The sequence below is a fragment of the Exophiala dermatitidis genome, assembly GCF_000230625.1.
Source record: "Exophiala dermatitidis NIH/UT8656 unplaced genomic scaffold supercont1.3, whole genome shotgun sequence".
NCBI lineage: Eukaryota > Fungi > Ascomycota > Eurotiomycetes > Chaetothyriales > Herpotrichiellaceae > Exophiala > Exophiala dermatitidis.
The window spans coordinates 646247-668771 of record NW_008751648.1 but is presented as its reverse complement, the minus strand read 5'-3'; the positions used below and the strand labels follow the sequence as shown (position 1 = coordinate 668771).

Sequence of the window (22525 nt, the reverse complement as noted above, 5' to 3'; positions counted from 1 at the left end):
GATGCGCGCTAGTAACTAGTGCTGAATTGTTCGTGCCACTATCCACAATTGGCCGGTTTTTAGTCAGCATTTACCTAAGGAGCCCTACCAGGCCCCAGGAACGCGCAGCTTGCCATCCTTAGATTTCGTCAAGCGACAACTATCGTACTGTGTACGGAATCTTGAACTGCCTCTCACAGCCGGCCATCATTCAAAAACACCACCAAAGCACCAAGACTACCTGCTGAGCTACCGGCCTCCCCTTTCCTTCCATCAGCTTCTACCTCGATTGGGCTGTGCTCTTCTCTGATCCCCGAAGCGCCGCCTCCTCGGCGCATCACCGCCACAAGCCCGAATCTCTCCTCTCCTCCTCAGCCGTTGTTCTAGCATAGTTTATCGAAACAAATTCACAATGGATCGGTTCAATCGGATGCTTGCTGCCGCTCAGGGTATGGGCATGGGCACCGGAGCAGCGCCGGGCCAAGATACGAACCTAGTCGACAACTCCGAAACCGTCTACATTTCCTCCCTCGCGTTATTGAAGATGCTTCGTCATGGCCGCGCAGGCGTACCAATGGAAGTGATGGGCTTGATGCTGGGCGAGTTTGTGGACGACTTCACAGTCCGAGTGGTGGATGTATTTGCCATGCCTCAGTCAGGAACTTCCGTCAGTGTCGAATCCGTCGACCCTGTATTCCAAACCAAGATGATGGACATGCTTCGCCAGACTGGAAGACCAGAGACCGTCGTGGGATGGTACCATTCTCACCCGGGATTCGGCTGTTGGTTATCAAGCGTCGATATCAACACACAGCAATCGTTCGAACAACTCACCCCTCGAGCTGTCGCCGTGGTTGTCGACCCTATTCAGTCGGTCAAAGGCAAAGTCGTGATCGACGCTTTTCGTTTGATCAATCCGCAGACGATGATGATGGGCCAAGAACCCCGTCAAACCACGTCGAACCTCGGTCATCTCAACAAACCGTCCATACAAGCGCTCATTCATGGCCTGAATAGACACTACTACAGCATCGGCATCCAGTACCGCAAGACCGGCCTGGAAGAAAACATGTTGATGAATCTCCACAAAAAGGTCTGGACAGAGGGCCTTGAACTTCCCCACAGTTTCGTCGATGAGCGGAGACGCAATGAAGAGGGTTTGCAGCAGCTTGTGCACCTTGCAGAGGGTTACGAACGTCGAGTCCGGGAAGAGAATGAATTGACGCCCGAACAACTCAAGACGCGATACGTGGGCAAGGTCGATCCGAAGAAACATATTGAAGACGTTGGGCAACGGTTGATTGAAGACAATATCGTGGCAGTCTCCAGGCAAATGATTGACAAAGAGGCCAGTGTGGCCAAGGAGGCGACGCAGACGAATGGTCACGACCATCGAAACGGGGACAGCGGGCTGATGGACGTGGATGAGGAGCTTTGAAAAGCAATGGATTCATCAGGGCCTTGGGGCTTGATCTGAGGTTGTACTTGTATCTACGGATATTACGGCATGCACGGCGTTAGGCTGCGTAGAGACAGATGGTTACGATCCAGCATCCAGGGCATGCAATGGGCAAAATGCAGGATTCAAGTCATATTCCTCGTCAATCATTGTATTCATAATCCATTAAACCCTGAATCATTGCCAGAAAACGGGCTTCAGTCCCGCTGGCGTTGCAATTGTCTTCGTAGCTCCTAATGTACAAATTTTCCCTTTGCTCTCCGCCTCGGCCAGGAGGCGAGAGACGAGAGGCCCCGTCGAATCAATACCGGGATTTCCATCAATCATCAAAGCTTTGACATGAGGCATAGCAATCAAAACATCGCGAAGCAGGTTGCCACAAAAGTCGGTATAGAAGTCAAACGAGATTCGATACTTCTCAAACATGGGAAGACTGGGGTCTAGTTCAACGAAGACATTGAGCGTCTGTACTGCTTCCAGTTTCCCTAGTCGTTTTGCGAGTAGCTTGCTGACCCTCCAGCTCTTGGGCGGGCTGGTCCAGCTTGATCCTACCACAAGTTCCAATTTTGTAACCATGGCTCGGTACATGGGTCGTAGTTCCTGAATGGTAGGAACTGGGGTAAAATCCTGGAGCGGAAAGATGCGGAAAGTCCGCGAGCTGTACAGAATGTACGATGCTTCCTGGTGCATCTTCTTGTTAACAGCAAGCACAGAGGTCCGGCTTTTTTTCCTGCCATCAGCCCCTCGATATCCTGGTTTGCTGAACAGGACGAAGCGGTAAATCCGATTACGGATTTCTGCGGGTAGCTCGAAGAAGGGGAACGGTTTGCCCAAGGGGACATCTTCAACAGATTCCATAACAGTGGTAGGTATGTTATCATTATTGAGTTCCTGCTTCAGAGCCCTTTTTGTCTTCTTTCGATCCTGTGGGATCGGAAAGGCGTTGACGAGACCATCTCGCCAAGATGGTGGCATGGGTCTAGGATGGAATTCAGGTTTGGAGGAGGTAGAAGGACAATGCGCAGGGATTTCAGGGTCGAAGGTAGTGACTTTATGCACTCATCGTGGCTGGTGAAGAGGTGAAAGAATGTAACGTCCTTACGGGGCGACTTAAGATCATAGGCTGGCCTCTCGTGCGCTCTTGAGGAGGACGTGTGCGTCCGTCTGCCCAGCTAATACAACTTGCCGAACATATAGGTCTGTGAACGGCGAGTCAAAAATTCTGGGGGATATCAACTTTCTGTTTGAGAAGAGAAAAGAAGAGAGAAGAGGAGAGAAGCTGCGGCGAATTTGAAGGCGAGGAGGTGGGTTCAGGTTCTCCGCTCTTTGCCCGCCAAGGTGGGTTGCCTCTTTCAAGTTAGTGGCAACTAGAACCGTCTTCAGTCCTGTAAAGCGGCGCAGAATAGTGGTACTGCCAGGTATAGTGGACTGACTGCGCACGTGAGTTCCTTGGGATTCGGTCGCTGGTAGATTTCGCATTTCAGATCTCCAACTCCGACAGGAAACCATCTACGTCCAGCAAAGTCAAGACATTTTTCTGTTAAGTCGTCGGACCAACGACATATAGCAGTCCCTCCGCCGTATCTAGTCCATCTTCTGCCTGTTTGACATGCTGATTGCAGCATGCTCAAACGCGCAGCTTTGCCTCTATTGAGGCCGCGACAATGCCGGCCTTTGGTCCGACAAACATATGCGTCAACACGATTGCGATTTTATCGGCGAGACCAAGGGTTGAGAAGTGCAGACTACAAACCTCCACAGGATAGCTCGGCATCTCAGTCCACGGACTCTCGCGAACCTCTACGGAAAGTCCCTTTCACCCAAGCCAGCCCAGCTCCAAAAGATGAACAATCGTCAAATTCTACACCTTTTGGGGCAGACCCCACCAAAGACATCAACGACGTCTCTGAATCGGTATCTGAGGCGAGTCGAAGGTCTGTGGGCGAACAACAACCTGCAGACCAGGCAGACCAGCCACAACAGCCGTTGCCGGACCTGACTCGAGGCATTCCGTCCACCTTGGATGCGGAACTGCGCCAAGCACATGAGAAGCACTCGGCTCAAGCCAATCCGTCGAGTTTGAATATCACCGAAGATCCTGCGGAAGAAGTACCGAGCGGCGGACGAGGACGCGGCGGCGGTGATGATGTGCCCCGGACGGAGTATGTCTCCACCAGCGACCGGAAGAAGAACATGATATTCAGATACATGTACATCGTCCTGGGAGTTGGAATCGCCGGTTATACTGTTTATCTAGGCCGTAATTGGGAGTCGGAGGAGGAAGAAAAGGCTCACCCAGATGCGCCGTCCGGTTGGGGCTTCAAAGAATTCTACAACCGGGTGAGCGCTCGGTTGGGCTCAACACTGAGCTACTACCGTGACCCTGTGACAACCAAGTTACTGCCGGACGAAGACCCCGATCCAAACCTGCGCTATCCGTTCACCTTGGTGATCAGTCTGGAAGATATGCTCATCCACTCGGAATGGACTCGAGACAAAGGTTGGCGGATAGCCAAACGACCCGGTGTTGACTATTTCCTTCGATACCTTGGAAGCTACTATGAGATTGTCCTGTTCACCAGTCAACCCATGGCGATGGCTGAACAGGTCTTGCGAAAGCTTGATCCTTATCAGACAATCAGATGGCCGTTGTTCCGTGAAGCCACACTCTACAAAGATGGCGGTTACATCAAGGTATGATTACTTACTCCTGTTTTTGCAGGATTTTTGCTGACATATTTCCCCCAGGATCTTTCCTATCTCAACCGTGATCTCAAGAAAGTGCTTATCATCGATACTGATCCGCATCACGTCAAACACCAACCCGAAAATGCCATCATCCTACCCAAGTGGACTGGCGACCCGAAGGATCAGACTCTAATCCAGTTGATTCCCTTCCTGGAGTATTTGGCGACCATGGGCTTCGACGATGTTCGGGAGGTCTTGAAGTCGTTCGAAGGAACATATATTCCGGCCGAATTTGCTCGCCGGGAGAAGCTGTTGCGGGAGAAATTCGAGGCTGAGGCAGCAGAAAAACGCAAGCACAAGAAAAAGAGCGTTGGCGGAATTGCACAATGGTTGGGCTTGACGAACAAACATCCGGATGCTCTCAATCCCGACGAGGCTGGCGAAGGCAAGATGCTGTGGGATCAGATTCGTGAACGTGGACAGCGACAGTACATGGAATTCGAAAAGAAGATCAAGGAGGAAGGAGAGAAATGGCTGGCTGAGAGAGAGACAGAAGAAAAGCGACTGCAGGAAGAAGCCTTGAAGAACATGAAGGTTGGATTTTTCTCCGGCTGGTTCGGTGGCAGCAGCGACAAGGGTGGAGAGAAGAAGTAATCAGGGACATACGGTTCGTGTGGATGTATTGCAAGCATTGGACAGGAGAAGTCTCCGAGTCTATTGTACAAAAACATGGATAGGACAACTACCATCAGACTGGTTGGTGGCAGCGGAGGAGGATCTCCCTTCATGTACAGCAAAGTACTGTTCGAGTTTGCATGTTCTCTCCAATTGGACTGCTAATAGGCGCATCGGGCATGTGAAACGTATCAAGCGCTTAAGAAGTATTGTCAATAGTCATCCAGAGGTTATCCGCATTCTGGATGTAGAGGAGTCAAGAAAGTGGATGCCATGGACAGAACCGTCCGAGCCTGAAAGATCGTGTCGACAACATACCTGGCATACATAGGTAAGAAGAAGCCGACATAATAGCCTTGCGTTTACAAATAACATCCACTTGCTTGTCGGTACATATTGTCGTGTATATCTACGCCTTCGACCGAGATTGTCGTGAATAGTGGGTTTCATGCTAAGTAAAGGAACTCTGAATTGTGGGCTCCGCGTCCAAAATAGAAGCTTGGATCTGCCAAACATGTTTAACTGGACGTCGTGCCCACTCTAGGGTCCTTCGGACGACATTAGGCAGGCAAGGCTAATCGGATGGGCAGTAGCTCTCGCTTACCATGTACAACTTGAATATTAGATGTACTAGAGCTATACAAGAAATACGAGTGTAGTTCGGGTAGGTTCGTTTATTGGATCTGGTACTGTACCTCCTGTACTACCCAATATTGTGTTGTTAAACGTTTAGTGGTACTGTAACCGGTATTGTCCTATACCCACCTTGATACACCTCGGGCTGTTCTGCTTTGGCCCACCACTAGCAACGTAAGCAGCCTCTGGCACCTCGTGCCACCATCGTCTCATCAATCCATCGACAAACAATAGCAGATCGCTGGTCATATCAGATCCTGTCGTCAATAGCTCTACCAGGCACTCGATTGCGTATATCTGGTCCGCCGTTACGCTTCATCTTCTGCTTGACTGCTACTCCTCGCGTGAGTATTGGGCTACACCACCACGCGTCTCCGTCCATGGCGGCAGAACAAGCACAGCCGCCACCAGCCATGTTAGCCCTCTAGAGGCCTTTATGAAAAGTACAAACGACCACCATATCTCTCCGGAGAATCCCTGCTCTCAATGTCATCGCAAATCCTCCCAGATGATCTCTCCAAGGCCGCGTTGACCGTGACCCTGAATGAGATCCCACCTCAGCCACTCGACACAGGTCAGGATCAGGCTCAGCCGCTCTCTCGGCAAGATCCCCGTAAAACCGGTACATCCTTTCGATCGAAGTCGACAACTGTATCTGGGGAGGACAGCCAAAAGCCAAATGCTGTCTCCCCATTGCCAGTCGAGGTCATCCAGAGGTACGTCTTGGCCCCATACCATACTTACATGTAGCCTGCTCCGCTTCTTACTTGGCTTACTAACAAAACGTCCAGGATCTTGTGGACGGTGGATGCCAACACTTTCGCATCTCTGGTTCTGCTCAACCGCGTCTGGTATGAAGCGGCTCAGCAGAAGGAACTCTATGCGCACCATCTGTCACGATGTCCTTCGTATGCCTTGGCTAACACGGTCATCACTGGGCCGTTTCGCAAAAACGATCTCCTTCGACTGAAGTCAAAGTTTGCCGCCGAGGTTCGTCGTAACCTCTTTGAGGCTTATCTTCGCCCTCGTCAGACTCTTATCAACCTCATCTCCGTCAATGCGAGCTCGTCTGCGGCGTTGCCCGGCGCCGAGGCATTCCGCTTCTCATTTTCCCCCAATGGTCGAAGTGTCCTGGCCTTGAGTTCGTCCAGGATATATGTTCTAGACGCAACGAGCGACATTGCCACCGTCCGGAAGGAACTCAAGACATTGAGGAGGCCTCTATCCGCTTCAATTACTGATGGTGGCACGATCTTGGCGGTGCTATCATCCCAGTACCAGGCTAATATCTACCATCTGTCGGACACCGGCGTGAAGCACTCGCAAGTCCTGGTTATGGACCACTCTCCACGAACGATTACACTGGCTCCTGAAGGGACAGTCCTGGCTGCTGCATACGAAGGAGGTGTCGAGGTGTTTTCGTTGGCTCCCAATGCCCTGGCCACCGATCGTCGAGCCGTGAGGAGTGAAGCAGTAGATGCGCTGAGCTTTTCTGGCGATGGATCCATGTTGGTCGGGAGCACCCAGAGTCTAGACGAGCCGTCAGCAATCGTCATCACCGCGCCGTTTTACACTGAAAATGATCTGCCACCTAGAGAAGTCCATAGCCGGATGTGGACGAACCAGATTCTCTTCCCGCAGATCAGTAGTATTTGTAGCCATGCGGAGTTATTACAGGGCCATACAGAAGGCGACGCCAATTGGCTCTTCACTTATGACCACAGTCTCATGAATTACAGGGCCGTGCGTACCGACGATACACGAGCAGGTGTTGCCTATTTTCTGAATCCTCCTACGGGCAGACGGTTCAGCATACCAGCACCTTGTACGCCACCTACTGCAACGGCATGTGGCAGTCTTGTGGTGGCCGGTTTCAGTGGATGTGGACTTTGGATCTACGGTGTCCCCGAAAAGTTAGACGTCAGTCCTGATATGGGTTCGGTTGTGGAAAGACATGAGCAACGGGTCCAACGCAGGGGCCCGCTCACGTCTGCAACTGGTCACCTTGAACCCTTAATTGCCTATTCGCCGTCTATTTCCGGTCACAGCAGCGACATCGAGGATGACTCCATAGCAGCCAAAGTTGACTGGCGCGAGAGTATATTCGTCAAATGTCAGCAGATTCGAGGCCTCGAAGGTTGTACGGCAGCCAAATGGGTCGAGAAAACCGAGGATCAAGAAGGCGCCTTTCCTGGGAAGAGATTGATCTTGGTAGCTCCAGGGGGTGTTGATCGATTCGCGGAAGAACTTGGGGACGGAAACATGCCTGTTGATGGGTCGCGCATTTCGATTCTTGATTTCGACTACTCGCCTACCGTCGGGCAAGATCGTGAAGTGACCATTGAAGTGGGCGAGAATGAAGCAGAACTACTGACGGAAGAAATGAGTGACATTGATATTGAAGTGGCTATGGAGCGGCGACGGACTGTTAGAGACAGATCAAGAGGAGGGGGGAAATTAGGATTGGGTCGCTCCGCCACTTCAGCTGGAGCAAGAAATAGCACCGGATGGAGTCAAAGTCGTCTGACCACGATACGGCCATCATCCCCTCTTGATGTTGATGCACAAATTGCTCTGGCTGAGGCTCGAAATCAGTCTCAACAGCAGAACACGGGAAGCCTGCATAGATCGGCCACCGCTGCAGGGTTCAATACGGCACGATATCCTCCAAGACCGCCTCTCTCCGCGCAGCAGGAAGAGCCGGTAACTGATATCAGCCAGCCTTGGTATCCTAACGGAAACTGGTACAGTCCGCCACCGCCGTATAGTGCAAGTCCCAATGGGGCGGTCGAAGATGATATCCCGTCGTTGTCTCCATCGACACATCCTGGTCGGGGGCAAGAGCCAGACAGAAATAGTCAATTGTTCAGCGGAGCCCCGGGTCATCCCATCGCATACAACTTACAGCCGAGTCTGTACCAAAATGCCTACCAGCCTCAGTCTCATATCACGCCGCATGCTGTGGCAGGACTCTCTGTACCAGGACAGGTACCTGGTCAAGATGGTCCTCTAACACTCAACAATCATACACAGATACCACCGGGAAGCTCTCATTTTGCGGCTTCTGGTTCGAGAGATGCGCCTTCGACCCCAGAGTCTCTCCGAGGCCGCATTACACCATCACAGTCCACTGGCCGAAGCTCTCCATTGAGCCGGAAACAGCCGCCTTCGGACCACCTCAACAAAACACCTCCTACCCAACCGTCCCAGAAGCCGCCGGCATCCAACGCAACGACTTTAACTGGAGCCAATTTACAAGCACGGCTCAATCATCCAATCCCGCCGACGCCGCCAGTTTTGGAGCAGATGTGGTCGTCGCCTAACTCTCCACATCGAAAAACACCACCCAAGCGTACAGATCCACCTGCGACACAACCACCAAGTTCTCTAGATGTTCAATACTCGGTCGCTCCTCCGACCCCGAATCAGATGGCCGACTTGAACCGACGAGTGTCTCTAACAACACGGAAACCTCTTCCGGTCAACTCATCACTAAACCAGCAGAACGACAACAACAGATGGACCAACAATATACCGACCCGTAGATCAAGCGGTGAATCCCACACTCCCCGGGCCGCATGGGGTGCAGTGGGGATACCCGGATCACCTTCATTTGCCAATCCGAATGGACTTGGGCTTTCGAGGACGAACTCACGTGGCAGCAGCAACGGCCGTGTCAAGGCCTACTCAGCATCCACGCCGAATCTGCATACTATTGGTGGTACAGGATCAATGTCCTATGTCGACCGACCTCGAATAGGCAGGCTCGATACGATCGAGAGTGTCTCGAGTTCATATGGACTTGGCGAACCTGGTGCTAGACATCAAGGTGCTCCCGCTCAAGGATCATTCGCCGGCTCAGTGGTGTATATGCGCCAGCAACAACAATATACAGATATATATGGCTATCCGGGTTTTGGGGCCGGGCAGGGGGCGGACGTGCAGCCGCAACCGCAACCGCAACCCCAGCTACAGCCCCAGGTACACGTCCAGGCGCAGTTCCAGCATCAACCACCGACGCATCATTCGAGAATGTGGGCAGGTGACGATGAGAATGCGCCTGATACTACAAAAAAGAGGGAAAGGGGGAGAAGATGTATTGTTATGTAAGTGTCTACAACTCGGTGTGCCGAGGCATGCATCCAGATGCTGTTCCGGACGAGGAGCGAGCGAACGACCAAAACTGGATCTTGGGAATCAAGTTCAATCTGAACGTGGGCAGGGAGTTTACAATAGGAGGGGGAATTTGGCTCGAATGCATGTGTGGTATGTTGTTGGTTTAGGAAGGGTCAAATATCAACGATCTCCTTGGTACATACACAAGTGTGCAGGTGTACATTGTCCATTTAGCGTACGGCAGCTATTTATTTACGGGAGAAATTTACCTGGTACCCCCAAAGGTGCCTAGGTAGGTATTCAAGATTGCTTATAGCTAGCTGGGTAAAGGCTTGGTTCTGATACATGCGTTCTAGACTGAATCATTCTTTCAAGGTTATTATCTCACCCCTGCTCGGTTTTCCATCCTGCTGTCGCATCTTCTCCCGGGTCCACGAGTCTTTACGCCAACCCGCCTACTCTACCAGGTAGGTCCTGTCGCAGCTAGGAGGATCTGCCATGATGTCTCATTAGTCCAATTTATTTAGAATGTCTTGATTGTTGAAGTGGTTAATCATTACCTGCAATTTACAAACTACCAGCCAATTTTATATACCTATATCATATCTCCCCCTTCCGGTCCCTCTTTACCAAATCCAGCCGGACATCCTTTAGTCACTTACCTCACCTGGACTCCATTCATGTCCCAGTGGCACTGCATGTTTCTCAAAAATGATTATACTCCTGCCCACCCTTCTTTGGATTTGAATTCCCCGATCCCGAAGCAAACGTCGGACTTGGCTTCTTTGGGGCTGGAGCCAGAGTTGGTGCCTGTCCTTTCGACAAAGCCACCGTCACCGGCACGACTGGAGGACCTGCTGGTGCTGGAGCAGGTTTTACAGGAGCAGGTGCCTTAGGTGCAGCAGGAGCAGGTTTTGCAGGAGGGGCTGCGGGTGCAGCAGGTCCCTTCCCTACACATCGATTATCACCGGCCGCAAGAGGCTGTTCGATGCCGTGAAGTGAGGCATCGCAGAGGGCGAATGTGTGGCTGGACACACAGACGAATTGGCCTGGTTGGTGGCAGAGACCGGAGGGGATAGATGCGATGGGAAAAGGTTCTGGGGAAAGGGCGGGTGCGGGAGCTGCATGGGTAAGAAGGGGGAGTTCTGGGAGGAATGTGGCGAGGAATAGGGTCGATACTGATACGAAGTTGGTGGTGGGATGCATTTGTTTTCGATTTTGGATTGAGACTTGGGGTTTGGTGTTTGGATTTGGTCGAGGACTGTACCTAGGTAAGGGTTGGTGTTAGAGCTGTACTGGTGGCAATGCAGGGTGAAAGAGAACACAATCTATTTGTTTCAGATCGTAGAATTTCTCATCGTCAGCAGGAAGTGAGGAGCAGGAGTTGATGAGACTGCTGGAATGCCGGAACAATATGTAACCTTGTTATGTTAATGGTTGGCAACAGATAGATGGACAAATTGGTAACAGGTCAAGACTCAATGGAGCGAAGCACACGGGGTACAGTCCGTGGATAAGGGAGGAGTGTTACCTGGTACCCTTAGTTCCCATTTCATTGTTTCAGACGAATGTCTCTGCTTAATATTGTCGGTTCTTCCCGTTGTTTCATCCCCTTTGTTTGTCGACCTGAATTCAAACGAGATCAACGACAACAACAAAAAAGGCATTGGGGGATCGTGTCGGTGGACACAAAGCGTCAGGCCGTTCCCCAGCATCTTTGCCATTGCCAGTGGCATCTTGTTCCTTTATTCCAATTTTGTGTCTATTCTTATCCAAGTCGTGCCTGGTCCAGTCCTGGTGTGGGAGAATTTTGACCCATCAATACCTACCTACCCAGGTAATCAGGCTGAAGAACGTAGTAAGCGTACTTTTCCACCACAGTTGAGCATACAATTTGTACGTTCATAACGTCTTTCACAGACACGCGGTATGCCGAATCCGGAAAAGAAAATTCCAATATAAGATACTGGCTAGGCCACCAGCTACAGTCTACTCGTGTGGCCAAGCAGCACTGCGGCCCTGCTCCAAGAGTCTCAGATCCCCGGTGTGTTCTTGGTAAAAACCGGCAACATCCATTGAATCAAAAAAATGACTAGCTGGTAGCGCTAAGAAGCCCGAAAGATGCAAACTCGACAGGGTATCGTGTGCGAAGGAAAAATAAACAACGTACAGTACGCTCACCACCTGCTAAGAGCACAAAGAAAAGCAAAATTCAAAGAAGAAATAAACGCCTATGCCCTCCAACCCAGGAGGGTCTATGTATGCGTGCTTGGTCGGAGAGATAATGAGATGATGGCCAATATGCCAACAGTAGCTGTAGCTTGACGTCCCGAGTTGGTCGGAAGTTCTCCGGTGCAGGCCGTGGAAGCGGACGAGACGTTGGCTGTGGAGACGATGGCGAGGTTTGTCTGGATGGGCCAATTGTGTTGCCATATGAAGGGAAGAATGACGGCATGTTATCAGACTAGTACATCGCCCATATTCATATTGGTAATGTTGTAGCGCTGGAATTATGTGGTGGTGATAGTGTTGTCGAGGTCCATGAATATCAATCATGGGGATATTGTGATCAACGGACTGTATTGAGACATATCTGAGCTGTGCCGGACTCAGAACGTCCAGCGGAGCCGGAGTGTAGTCCAGGCAAGAGGCTGAACTCAGCCTCAGATCCCAGCGTGAATGTCAAAGGTCGATATTGTCGACTCCGAACGTTGCCCCTTGCCACGATTCGCATGTTGCTGTTTTCATCCGTAGGATCAAGAAAAGATACCGAGATCCAGTGACACTTGTCGGTCGGAGAGCATAGAGGTATGGCGGTTACACCATATCCCCAACATCACGCTCGGTCTCCTGACGAACACTAGGTCCAGGAGCGCCGAAACTGGCGGTGCGTGGCCTTGTCAGACCCTCCCTTGTCGACATGGACGGACGCGAGGGAACCATTCCCAGTCCCGTCGCGGTTGCCGCTGCTGTTGTGGAATGAAAACTGGCCCGACGTTTATGCGCGTCTTCCTCCTCGGCCCAAGCCAGACTCTCGTCCGGCAATAAAATGGCCCGATCAATGCTAACCGGTAGACCACGATGTCTACCTCGAAGCATGACGGCACACAGCACCAGTTTACTGGCAGTATGCCAGGCACCGCAGAACGAGTATGCGTTCCAGGGCACACCAGTCGAAATGCCAACGCAACCATATGCGGACGTGACTTCGAAAATGATGTTGAAGGTGGAAAAGACAACGGGATCACGCTCAAATTGACCAGTCTCAATCGAAGTGATGACAAATATGGCCAGGGCAATCCACCAAAGGTCATGTCCCAACTGACTGCGGAGCTGTTGGCGGACAAAATCCTGTCGAGTCCAAGAAGTCGGAAATGTAGCCTTGTTCATGGGCGAAGAAATACTCTGACCATGGGTCATGGTCATGGTCTTCTTGAGGCCGTGGAGGAGTTTGTTCTTGCTTCTCGGGCGAGCAGCTGCCTTTTCGTCGGAGGCACCATTTTCAGCAGATTGAGGATGCGGAGAGAGCGGTAAATCTTCGGCATACAGTCCAAGGGATCGTTCTTCGTACACGTTGGTGTTGCGGATGGTCATGGTCACGGGAAAAGCACTGATATACCTGAGATCAGTGTTAGCTTCAGCACAAGAAAATGCATGTAGGCCCCGCAGCTAGGAATGGTTTCCAGACATGCCAAATGGCGAAGACCTGGCAACTTACATCATCAAAACATACAACACCAACAAGCCCGACCGTAAGCCGGCTATGCTGACCACATAGAATCCTCCACTTCTGACGGCAAATGCTTGAAACAAGCCATCTAAAACCCTGAAATGAGCTGGGATCGAGTCAGTAGTAGGGTTGCCGATGTTCAGTAATTCAAAGGCCAACCAGTCAATTCCGTTGAGCATAACGACCGAAAACACCAGCCACCACGTCTGCGCCTTTGGAAACAAGTTGGTGTAAACTCTCCGCGGGTGGTCGAGACAGAATTCCAATGTACGACGACGAACTTGCCATTCTGCCGAGTTCCAGCTCTTAGGAATAAGGTTCTTCATCGTCCACAGAACCAACCTCAAGAAAGGAGGAAAGCAGGTGTTGCCGGCCAGAATCAACAAACTCAGAGTGAGCAAGACATAGTAGCTGGTCTGCACGGCTGTTGCATTAGCATCAAGTAGTGCCATGCCGGAATTGTTGAAGGCGGAAATGGCAAAGAATGCCCCGGTCCAAAAAGGATCAAGCCCTGTAGACTCGGTTAGTGACACGGCATATGGTTAACCAGGCTCCTCGGTTGCTCACCATTTTTCAATGACACCCCTGGCCGGTTCACCTTAATCCAGGCACCCACACCCAGTGCGCCCAGCAGTTGAAAGAGAACAAAGTACACAGGCACCACCCATGACAATAGACAAATAGCATCGTACTCGATACCGCCGAGTTTCTTTCTTTCCTTGTCACTAAGATGATGGAACTGACTGTTCCGTCCTAGATATCCATTGACCGTGTCTAGGTATTTGTTAATGGGTTTGCGAGATCGAGACAGGAATTCGCCATCAACCTCGCTTTCATCAGCATGATCATTGTAGTAATCGACAGGCCGTGCATTTCGTGGATGGTTGTCGAGACCTTTGGCCCCAACACCACTGCCTTCGAGAAAACTGGTACGATGGCGCCTGATGGGATGCGGCAGATAATCTGCATGATCCCCTGCCGCAACATCGGCCCGAAACCGAATGTGACCGGCCCGCTCTGGGTTGTCGCCTTCATCTGTCCCAGTGGCAGTTTTGGACATTCGCAACCTCTCGTCTGATGGTGACCGATGATGGCTCAATGAGTCTGAACGTTTATGTTCGTGATCTACCTGGTCGTTGGGTATTGCGCGGCCACGCACGGCACCGGAGGCAACAGCAGCGACATGATCCGCATCCGACATGCTTGTTTTCCGCTTAGAGAAAGAAAAGTTGAACGAGCGAGGCCGCTGCAGCCGTTTTCTCCGTCTGGCAGCGAGCTCGGCGAACTTGCGTTCGAAAGCGCGCTTCCTGACGTACAAGACACCAATGGACACCCATATAGCCGACCCAATGATGATCAGGAGGAATAGAATCACTTGTTGCCATGTATTCAATGTCGACAGATTGACCGTGTTCAAGCCAGCCTCCGTCATGGCCGAGATACAGAGAAACAGGCTGTCAATATATGAGACCGACCTTGGTGGAGTGGATGAACCCCAGAAGATGATGCTCGCCAGGAGACATGTTACCCCGAAGTACAGGTAGTGGAGATTGATGAAGGAAGCGGCTGGAAGGCTGGGTCGGACATGTCGGTCGAAGAGGGTGCGAATCTGGGCAGACACCCTCCCGAGCGGCTTGACTTTCTCGTTGCACATTGTGTTGAATCGCGATGTATCATGGGGCTGCCCGATATCAAGGGGCCCGGGCAAGGCGCCTCGCCGGCGGCAAACGGAAGCAGCGACCGAGATGTCTTGGCCGCGCAATCAAAAGATGACCGCATCCGGGTCTTTGCTATTGTCGTAGCGCATAGTATTGGAGCTTCGAAGCAGACTGAGAAGGACGAGTCTATGATGATCTTCAGGCGCTGAAGTTGAGCCATGAATTCCTGGCATCGAAAAAGGAGAGTTGATGATGCCAAGACATGGGCAGCAAACAGGCTTGCCGGAGTCTAAAAATACACGGCGTCTGACAGCATAATCCATCAATGTTACACTGACCATGCCACCATCTGCGACTGGTTTATCCTGCAGACAGACCGTCCCGATCCGAATTTCTGTCCGAATGGCCATGATGGTCTTCAGCCTTGTCCGGTGAAAGGCGGATATTCTCAGCCTTGACGCTTGTGTATTTATACGTCCAGTTCCTCCATGGGAGCGTTACGCTACTGGTCAAAATCTAGCGCGCAAGCAGACATTCGCACCCTTTCAACTATTAGCGCTTCAAGTATTCCAGATTCCGAGAGAACTACAGCTCCTCCGACGTGACAGTCTCTATGTCTGGCATTGGCAGTCATGCCTCGCCCAGCCTAGGCATGACCGGTTCTGGTTCAACCCCATCAACGATCCTCCGCACATGAGATTGCTCGATCCGCCTGGCGCGCTCACGGCCTTCTTGTAGCCTCTCCACGCCCAGACGAATACTTTCCACATGTACACTCAGCGGGATTTCGCGATGATGTTGGAGAACTTCGGCACTGGCGACTCGTGTGCGCAACTCTTCCAGCTCCGCGCCCATAGCCTGTAACTTGAGAATCGTCGCCGAGACATGTGCATATGCGATCTTGCGATACTGCCCAACCTCGCGCAACAACATGAGCTGCTTGTTGTACTTCCCCAACTTCCCGCGGTTCCCACCAAGTAGTGTCCACAAGTGTCCGAGGATCTCGTCCTTTCCAGCCTGCGCGGCGATATTGTCACGCATAGACACGCCATGTATCACTTCCAATCTGTCCTCGAGATTCTGCAACACCAACAGCAATGCCTGGGCTTCTTCTATCAACCGTTCAATCTCATCTCCAATCACTCGTGTATGTGTGATATATTGATCCAACAGCCGCGATTCACTGAACTCAACAGGCTTGAATGGTGCGAGCAATCGGTCCTGAATGAATGACGGCACCACCCCACGCGAAGACTTTTTCGTGGCCATGTCGTCGAGCACTCGCTGGGTCCAGCGTGCGGTGCTCAGCACAATATCCACGCCACGTCCGACATGCGAGTTGAACTTTTGCAAGTCGTAGCTAGCTATCCGCGCCGTCTCGATGAATCCGTCGAATTCGAGTGTCAATTCGTTGCGTGAGGGTAGTTGCGAATATCGGACGATTTGCCGCAGATCGCGGATTGATGTCTCTGATCTCTTCATGTCCAAAGGCAAGGTGATGCCAGCTGCAGATTCGAATAGAATCTCTTCAAAGTGCGATTGCGTCTTCATGAGCGCGTCAAACTCAACAGGAGCAGAACTGCCTGCGTCAAGTGTGGGAGCGTTGGGATCAGACGAAGCATACTGGCAAATTGGTAGATGGAATAAAGATATGCCAGGGATCCGACAGATGGGCGACAGCGCGGTGTAGATCGATGCAGTGAGAAGATTCTGAAGGAACATCAACATTCCAGCAAAAAGATAGGCGGCCAGCACCCAAGAGATAGGCTTCTTCAACGCCTTTAGCGTTTGGCCCATGATGTCGAGTGTCCATTCAGCAGCATGGCCCAGTATAAGCACCATTTGATCGAGTACTCTGGAAGCGACTGTCTCTTGTGGAACGTCTTGCGCCGGAGATACGCCTGATGGCTGCTTGTGGAGGTGCTCTTGTGATGAAGGCAGGGAAGCACCTTTACCTTTGCGCTTCTTGACCAGCCTATCAGCAACAGGCAACACAGTCGTGGTGGAAGGTGAAGGCATGATGAATTCTGGCTCGGTAGGAATAGATCTTGTTTGCTTGTACGGCTTTGACCGTGGAGCCACAAAGGGTCTTTCAGATGAACTGTCTTTTTGCACTCTTGTCATTCTGGGGCTTTGGGTCGTGTCTGCTCTGTCGGAACTGTCGCCCTCACTGAGACTGTCTTGGTTCTGATCTTCTACCACCCACGAACCATCCAGAGAAGACTTTGAAATAGCAGACATTTTGGGCCAATTTAAGGCGCAGAAGAAGAAAACGGAATTAAATAACAATAGTGCTGATTAGAAGAGGCTGCTACTGGCGTGCATTCAGCCTTGCGTGATGGAAGCTGAGAGTGGCAAAAGAAGAAGGGTGGTCATTGTGGTCACCGGTCAAAGAAGGCTTATCACCAGCAGCAATAAACGGTGATTTAGCCCGTGAAGACGAGCATCATGCACCAGTGTTGGTGAGACAAAGAGACTGTCAACAGGCGGTGTTACAACTTTCATTCATCTCGATTTCGTGTTTATTGTGAGTTGGCAGCATTAAAGACGCGTCCTTTGTTCACACCTGGAAACGACGTCATCAGATATTGGCTTACTAAGATCGTGACAAACTAGTCCCAAACAGGAACATGCTGTTCCTCTATCAAATACTTAGTATTGGGCGAAATGATACGCGCTGACAGCCGATACTCTGCTCTATTCTATCCGTAGCGTACTATCGCAAAGTGACAAGCTCTTCCGCACTCGTCTATCTATTGTTAGCTCAACCCAGCGATCAGACGCAGACAACCATGGCTTACCGGGTGGATTGCAACACATGAATCAAAATCTTTCTTCGTCGCGCCCATTTTCACTGCGACACTGTACTCATTAGCAGCTATCCAGCAAGACAGACGGGGCTACTTCAACTCACCCGAAGCCTTGCATCATCTCATCACAACCTTTGCCCAGGATGTGTAGCCCCACGATCTTCTCGTCTGGAAGAACGGTGACGAGTTTAAATTCCGTGGGTTCCTTTTTCTTCTCTTCCGGTGGAAATCTGGAACAAAGTTAGTTTGTGCAAGTTTCCCTGGAAATATCATGACATACACATCGTAAAACATGGCGGAAAATCGGGTGTGATAGGTCTTGACGTTCTCTTTGCCGTACTTCTCAATGGCTTGAGGCTCTGTCAAGCCAGTGGCGCCCACCTCGGGATGGGAAAACACCACAGATGGAATCTTGTCATATTCCAGGTGGTCCTCCTTAAGCTCGGGAGGTCCAAAGAGCCGGTTTCCAAGCTTACGGCCAGCAGCAATAGCAACCGGGGTGAGTTCGGCCTGGAAAGAAAACAAGGTTAGAGTGTATCAACCGCGGGATATTGAAAGCACATACTTGACCCGTCACGTCTCCTATAGCGTAAACACCGTTGACAGATGTGTTCTGATACTTGTCCACCGCAATATGGCCTGACTCAGTGCGCTTGATGGGAATCTTGTCCAGTCCAAGACCCCGATCCTCAGGACTTCTGCCAATGGCCCACAATAACTCGTTGGTGATCATTTCCGTCCCGTCATTCATGATAAGCTTCAGCTGTTTCTCCCGTGGATCCGATGCATCAGCGGCGGCTTGTAGCTGAATCACCTCTTTAATGCCCGGGTGATTGCGGTGAACATGGACTCCCATGTCTTCATAGTGCTTGGTCATGGTTTCCTGAATCATTGGGTCGAATTTTCGGAGGAAAGTGTTGTGCCTGATAAAGATATGCGTCTCTACGCCGATCGCATTCATAACGCCTGCAAGTTCCACTGCAATGTAACCTGCGCCGACAAAAACCATTTTCTTGGGCAGGTGCTTGATTTGGAAATATTCATCCGAAGTGATGCCATATTCTGAACCTGGAATGCCCTTGGGCGTGGTCGCGTACGAACCAGTTGCAAGAGTAATGTGCGGTGCGGTAATCCTAAATGGCTCGCTTCCGTCATGGGGCTTGACCTCCATCTCATGTTCGCTGACGAAGGTTGCCGAACCGTGGATCAGGTCGATGCCCTCCTTTGCCCAGTTGTTCTCGTATGCGCCGTTCAGAACCTTGATCCTGGCATCTCTCTTTTCGACAAAACTCTTGAAATCGAAGGTATACCCATTATCGAAATTGTAACCGTAGTGCTTCCCTGCCTTGATGGTTTCGTTGATCGAGGAAAAGTTCCATGTCATTTTCTTCGGCACACATCTGATTTGAGTTAGCCTAGCACTGAACGGCTTCATCTGGAAACATTTACCCAACGTTGACACAGGTGCCTCCCGACGCCCCGGCCTCGACAATGCAGGTCTTCGCGCCATACCAGCCACTGGCTCTTCTGGCTGTGCCACTTCCGCCGGATCCTCCTCCAATGACTATATAGTCATATTGCTTCGTGATGGGGGCCATGTCCACGGAAGAAGAGGAGAACTGTCGCGAGAGACCGGCGAGCCTGGACACCGAGGCGTGAGGGGAGGAGGGAGCGAGGCGCAAGGGCTCAATCGTGGTGGATTTGTGCAACAGCTTTTGGAAATTGCCGACACGGACGGTAGTCGCAGACTGCCTCAGAAGACGGGAGGCACCAAAGGACATGTCACGAGGGGAAAAGAAAACGAGAAGTCGGGCGCAGATGGCTTTAATAATGAACCCCGAACTGTGTAGATGTTCGTCCTGCAACCGCAATTGCTGGCACAAATCTTTGTTTGATGATGTGATCAATCCGGGGACCCGACAGGCAGTCCGCCAATGAGACAATGTCAGTTGCCGGCGCCGGAGTCTCGACGATTATCTGCTTATAAAATCATGCAGGACAACATGCCCCAATCCTACTCTCAAGTATAAGGTAGCCATGGGGCTAGGGTAAGTATCGGGAAGCTGAGGCTGGTTGGGGTGGGTTTGATGGGTATAGATATGTATCTAGCAGTTATATGAGAATCTACATCAAAACCACCCAATTTACAGCTTCGACTTTGATCCCCTGTTTTCGGCTGGTTTGTCACCAATATCGACCTGCTGCCACCAAGGATACCAGTCTGGGGCGTCCTGCGGCACCTGCCCGGTGAAGTTAACCTGTCTCTTCTCGAGGAAGCTCTGCACGCCTTCTACATTGTCCTTACTGCCAAACAAACCATGGATGATTCTTGAGTCGAGCAGGTGCGTGCCCTCGGCGCTGTCAGGACCTCGGTACATGAGTTCCCTCATCATCTTTGTCGCGACAGTTGACGTGTTCTTTGCAACCTCGTCGGCCAGCTCAAGCGCTCGTGCCAATGTTGCCTCCGGTGTCGAGCACGTCTCCGAGAACAGTGTCCCGAACAGGGGATGCTCTGCAGGATAAACCGAGCCAGTAGTGGTAAGGTGTAATGCCCGTGAGTGACCAATCAATCGAGGCAGGAAGTAAGAAGAGCATGCTTCCATAATGATGCCTCGTCTGCTGAAGACAAAGCCTACTTTTGCCTTTGCATAGGCGATCCGGATACACGCCGGTAAGCACATGGTGATGCCGACACCCACAGCGGCACCTTGGATTGCGGCAATTGTAGGTTTGGAACAGTGATGTATGGCCAGGGAGACTCTTCCACCACTGTGAAAGCATGTCAGTCTGCATTCGCGAGCTGTAACGTTCTCACTTACCCATCTCGATGATCAACGTCACGCTCCGTCTTGGGATTCTTGATCTGGCCGTTCTCATCCTTTGCGCCCAAGAAGCCAATTTCGAGGTCGGCACCTGCACAGAAGCTTCTTCCCGCTCCCGTCAAAACTACCACCTTGACGCGTGGATCAACATCTATAAGCTCGTATACCCGTTCCAAGTCCACGCGCATAGCCTCGGTGAAGGCATTGTGTTTCTGTGGTCTGTTCAGAGTGATCAAAATGACCGGTGTTGCCGTGGGAGACGACTCAGGCACATGGGAGACCTTAACATGTCGAAGTGGGAGAGTAGTATAGGACTCCGGCACCTTCAGAGGTGGGCGTGCTTCACGAGGCATGTTGACGGCAATGATTCAGTGCGGCTTGAGTAGAATGCGATGGGGAAGAATGGAGGGAACCGTACAAACCTGTTGGCACAGTCATCTAGTAATATCTTCTGCAAGCATGGACTTAAGGTACTCATCGGTCCGCGGATGACTTTGTGTTTTAGTGATCAGTTTATCCTCGGCTCAATAAATCTGTTGACACCGCGGTTTGCGATCTGGGGTCCGGAGATTCAGATGCGGGGATTGGTAGAGCCGCAACGTGTTTGATAGTAATCGAGACGAAAGAGAAGCCAAAATCAATCCATCCGCCTGCTTCTACTGGTGGATGGTAGCCGGATGACAGTCTGCGTGGGTTGAACACCTAACTGGGCTCTAACAATCTGGGAATCCGAATTTTGTACAGCATTTCCCAGCCTTTTTTGCCTCTTGAACTAGGACATGCCGTAAACCGCGCCTCCATGCGTGTAGTATTTCCCATCTCCATTCACGACTTGCCTGCGGCCAGGCCAGTTATGTTGCGCGCGCGGTCGAGGGCAGGGATAGCAGAGGAGGTTGCTGAAGGATGAACAGGTCCTTTCGCGCAAGCTACTGGTGTCTTCATCGTGGTATTGCATTTGGACTCTCAGTTCTCGATAGAACTTGAGAAGACCAATATGGACGATGTACCTCGTAGAATTTACTTGAGAAGCCTGTAATGAGACCAGGAACGCAAGTTTCATTTACATTGTAGAGATTTCGCGCGCTCTAGCTGCTTGCGCTGCCATCGTTTCTCGAAAGCCAAGCCTGAAAGGAGAGTGAACGTATTTCCGCTGTAACAGCCCTCATCAGAGCAAACCCTGTCAATCAGAGCAAACCCTGTAAACTCCTGTGGACTCTCTCTCTCAGATCCATCTGAGGGCTGCGCTGGCGATCCAACCCCTGCAGCGACGTGGTCACCAACCAGTACAAGTTCCAACCTGTCAACCTACTTACGTGCGACACAACCACTCTGCGGGCCTCCGGGCTTCCTTCTTACCACGACCTACAGATTTAGACCTCTTCTCCAGAGCTTTGCTCAAGGCAAAAGCAGTGATGAAAAGATGATAGGAGCCAAAAAATACGCGGATAAGAGCCCCGAAGGACACTTAATGGCGACATCCACCGCGATGTGCAATGCAGGGACACCGCCATAGCGGACTCACTTCTTGAGCTGAGCCGCTCCCACAAGGTAAGTATGAAGAAAGGAAAAGGAAGATGATCAGGAGGAAAAATCGAAATACTTATACCCACAGGGTTGCCAAGAGAAAATTATCCAAAAGGGAAAGGTCGGAAATGGAAACCACGTGACAGCGCGTAAGACTGAGCACGGTCCACTTCGTGTGTCACTGGGCAACAGGGTCACGTGCCGCCTTTCCCGGTTGAGGTCACTGCAACAACCGTCACTTCCTTCTCACGTCTTGCTGCCGGTGACGCTTGTTACAACCTTCCATTGCGAGCTCAACAGCCGATACACTGGCATGGCACTATCATAGCTGCCGAGCTGTAGTCTCCGGGACATGAGAAATGCCTTGCATTGAGATCTCATCAATTCGCTGAGACCGGGCTTCCTTGCGCCTGCACCTCGTCTGCCTT

General features: G+C 51.4%; 8 protein-coding genes across 8 annotated transcripts; 3 read left to right on the top strand and 5 right to left on the bottom strand.

Annotated features, from left to right (window-relative positions):
- Positions 1–118: 118 nt before the first annotated feature.
- On the top strand, positions 119–1759 carry HMPREF1120_03235 (26S proteasome regulatory subunit N11). Its single transcript, XM_009157292.1, has one exon. The coding sequence runs from the start codon at positions 392–394 to the stop codon at positions 1415–1417; it is 1026 nt and encodes a 341-aa protein (XP_009155540.1). The 5' UTR covers positions 119–391; the 3' UTR covers positions 1418–1759.
- Positions 1572–2712, bottom strand: HMPREF1120_03234 (uncharacterized protein). The gene has a single exon (XM_009157291.1). The coding sequence runs from the start codon at positions 2411–2413 to the stop codon at positions 1616–1618; it is 798 nt and encodes a 265-aa protein (XP_009155539.1). The 5' UTR covers positions 2414–2712; the 3' UTR covers positions 1572–1615.
- Positions 2713–2865: 153 nt separating this feature from the next.
- Positions 2866–5171, top strand: HMPREF1120_03233 (protein phosphatase). Its single transcript, XM_009157290.1, has 2 exons — positions 2866–4132; positions 4187–5171. The coding sequence occupies exons 1-2, from the start codon at positions 3062–3064 to the stop codon at positions 4778–4780; spliced, it is 1665 nt and encodes a 554-aa protein (XP_009155538.1). The 5' UTR covers positions 2866–3061; the 3' UTR covers positions 4781–5171.
- A 287-nt stretch (positions 5172–5458) lies between these two features.
- HMPREF1120_03232 (uncharacterized protein) lies at positions 5459–10214 on the top strand. The gene is made up of 2 exons (XM_009157289.1): positions 5459–6153; positions 6229–10214. The coding sequence occupies exons 1-2, from the start codon at positions 5924–5926 to the stop codon at positions 9545–9547; spliced, it is 3549 nt and encodes a 1182-aa protein (XP_009155537.1). The 5' UTR covers positions 5459–5923; the 3' UTR covers positions 9548–10214.
- A 2156-nt stretch (positions 10215–12370) lies between these two features.
- On the bottom strand, positions 12371–14937 carry HMPREF1120_03231 (uncharacterized protein; the record flags this gene model as incomplete). Its single annotated transcript, XM_009157288.1, has 3 exons — positions 12371–13172; positions 13272–13794; positions 13851–14937. 3 exons carry the CDS (start codon positions 14935–14937, stop codon positions 12371–12373), a joined length of 2412 nt encoding a protein of 803 aa, XP_009155536.1.
- Positions 14938–15571: 634 nt separating this feature from the next.
- HMPREF1120_03230 (uncharacterized protein) lies at positions 15572–17182 on the bottom strand (the record flags this gene model as incomplete). The annotated part of the gene is made up of 1 exon (XM_009157287.1): positions 15572–17182. One exon carries the CDS (start codon positions 17180–17182, stop codon positions 15572–15574), a length of 1611 nt encoding a protein of 536 aa, XP_009155535.1.
- Positions 17183–17657: 475 nt separating this feature from the next.
- Positions 17658–19349, bottom strand: HMPREF1120_03229 (glutathione reductase (NADPH); the record flags this gene model as incomplete). Its single annotated transcript, XM_009157286.1, has 6 exons — positions 17658–17690; positions 17743–17803; positions 17856–17981; positions 18032–18261; positions 18317–19151; positions 19201–19349. The coding sequence occupies 6 exons, from the start codon at positions 19347–19349 to the stop codon at positions 17658–17660; spliced, it is 1434 nt and encodes a 477-aa protein (XP_009155534.1).
- A 546-nt stretch (positions 19350–19895) lies between these two features.
- HMPREF1120_03228 (enoyl-CoA hydratase) lies at positions 19896–20926 on the bottom strand (the record flags this gene model as incomplete). The annotated part of the gene is made up of 2 exons (XM_009157285.1): positions 19896–20520; positions 20571–20926. 2 exons carry the CDS (start codon positions 20924–20926, stop codon positions 19896–19898), a joined length of 981 nt encoding a protein of 326 aa, XP_009155533.1.
- Between the last annotated feature and the right edge of the window lie 1599 nt (positions 20927–22525).

Bases quoted from the DNA above. Each gene is read 5' to 3' on its own strand.
- HMPREF1120_03234 (XM_009157291.1), bottom strand. From the start codon at position 2,413: ATGCCACCATCTTGGCGAGATGGTCTCGTCAACGCCTTTCCGATCCCA.
- HMPREF1120_03233 (XM_009157290.1), top strand. From the start codon at position 3,062: ATGCTCAAACGCGCAGCTTTGCCTCTATTGAGGCCGCGACAATGCCGG. The intron at 4,133-4,186 runs GTATGATTACTT...TATTTCCCCCAG, and splicing joins AAGATGGCGGTTACATCAAG to GATCTTTCCTATCTCAACCG.
- HMPREF1120_03232 (XM_009157289.1), top strand. From the start codon at position 5,924: ATGTCATCGCAAATCCTCCCAGATGATCTCTCCAAGGCCGCGTTGACC. The intron at 6,154-6,228 runs GTACGTCTTGGC...CAAAACGTCCAG, and splicing joins CCAGTCGAGGTCATCCAGAG to GATCTTGTGGACGGTGGATG.
- HMPREF1120_03235 (XM_009157292.1), top strand. From the start codon at position 392: ATGGATCGGTTCAATCGGATGCTTGCTGCCGCTCAGGGTATGGGCATG.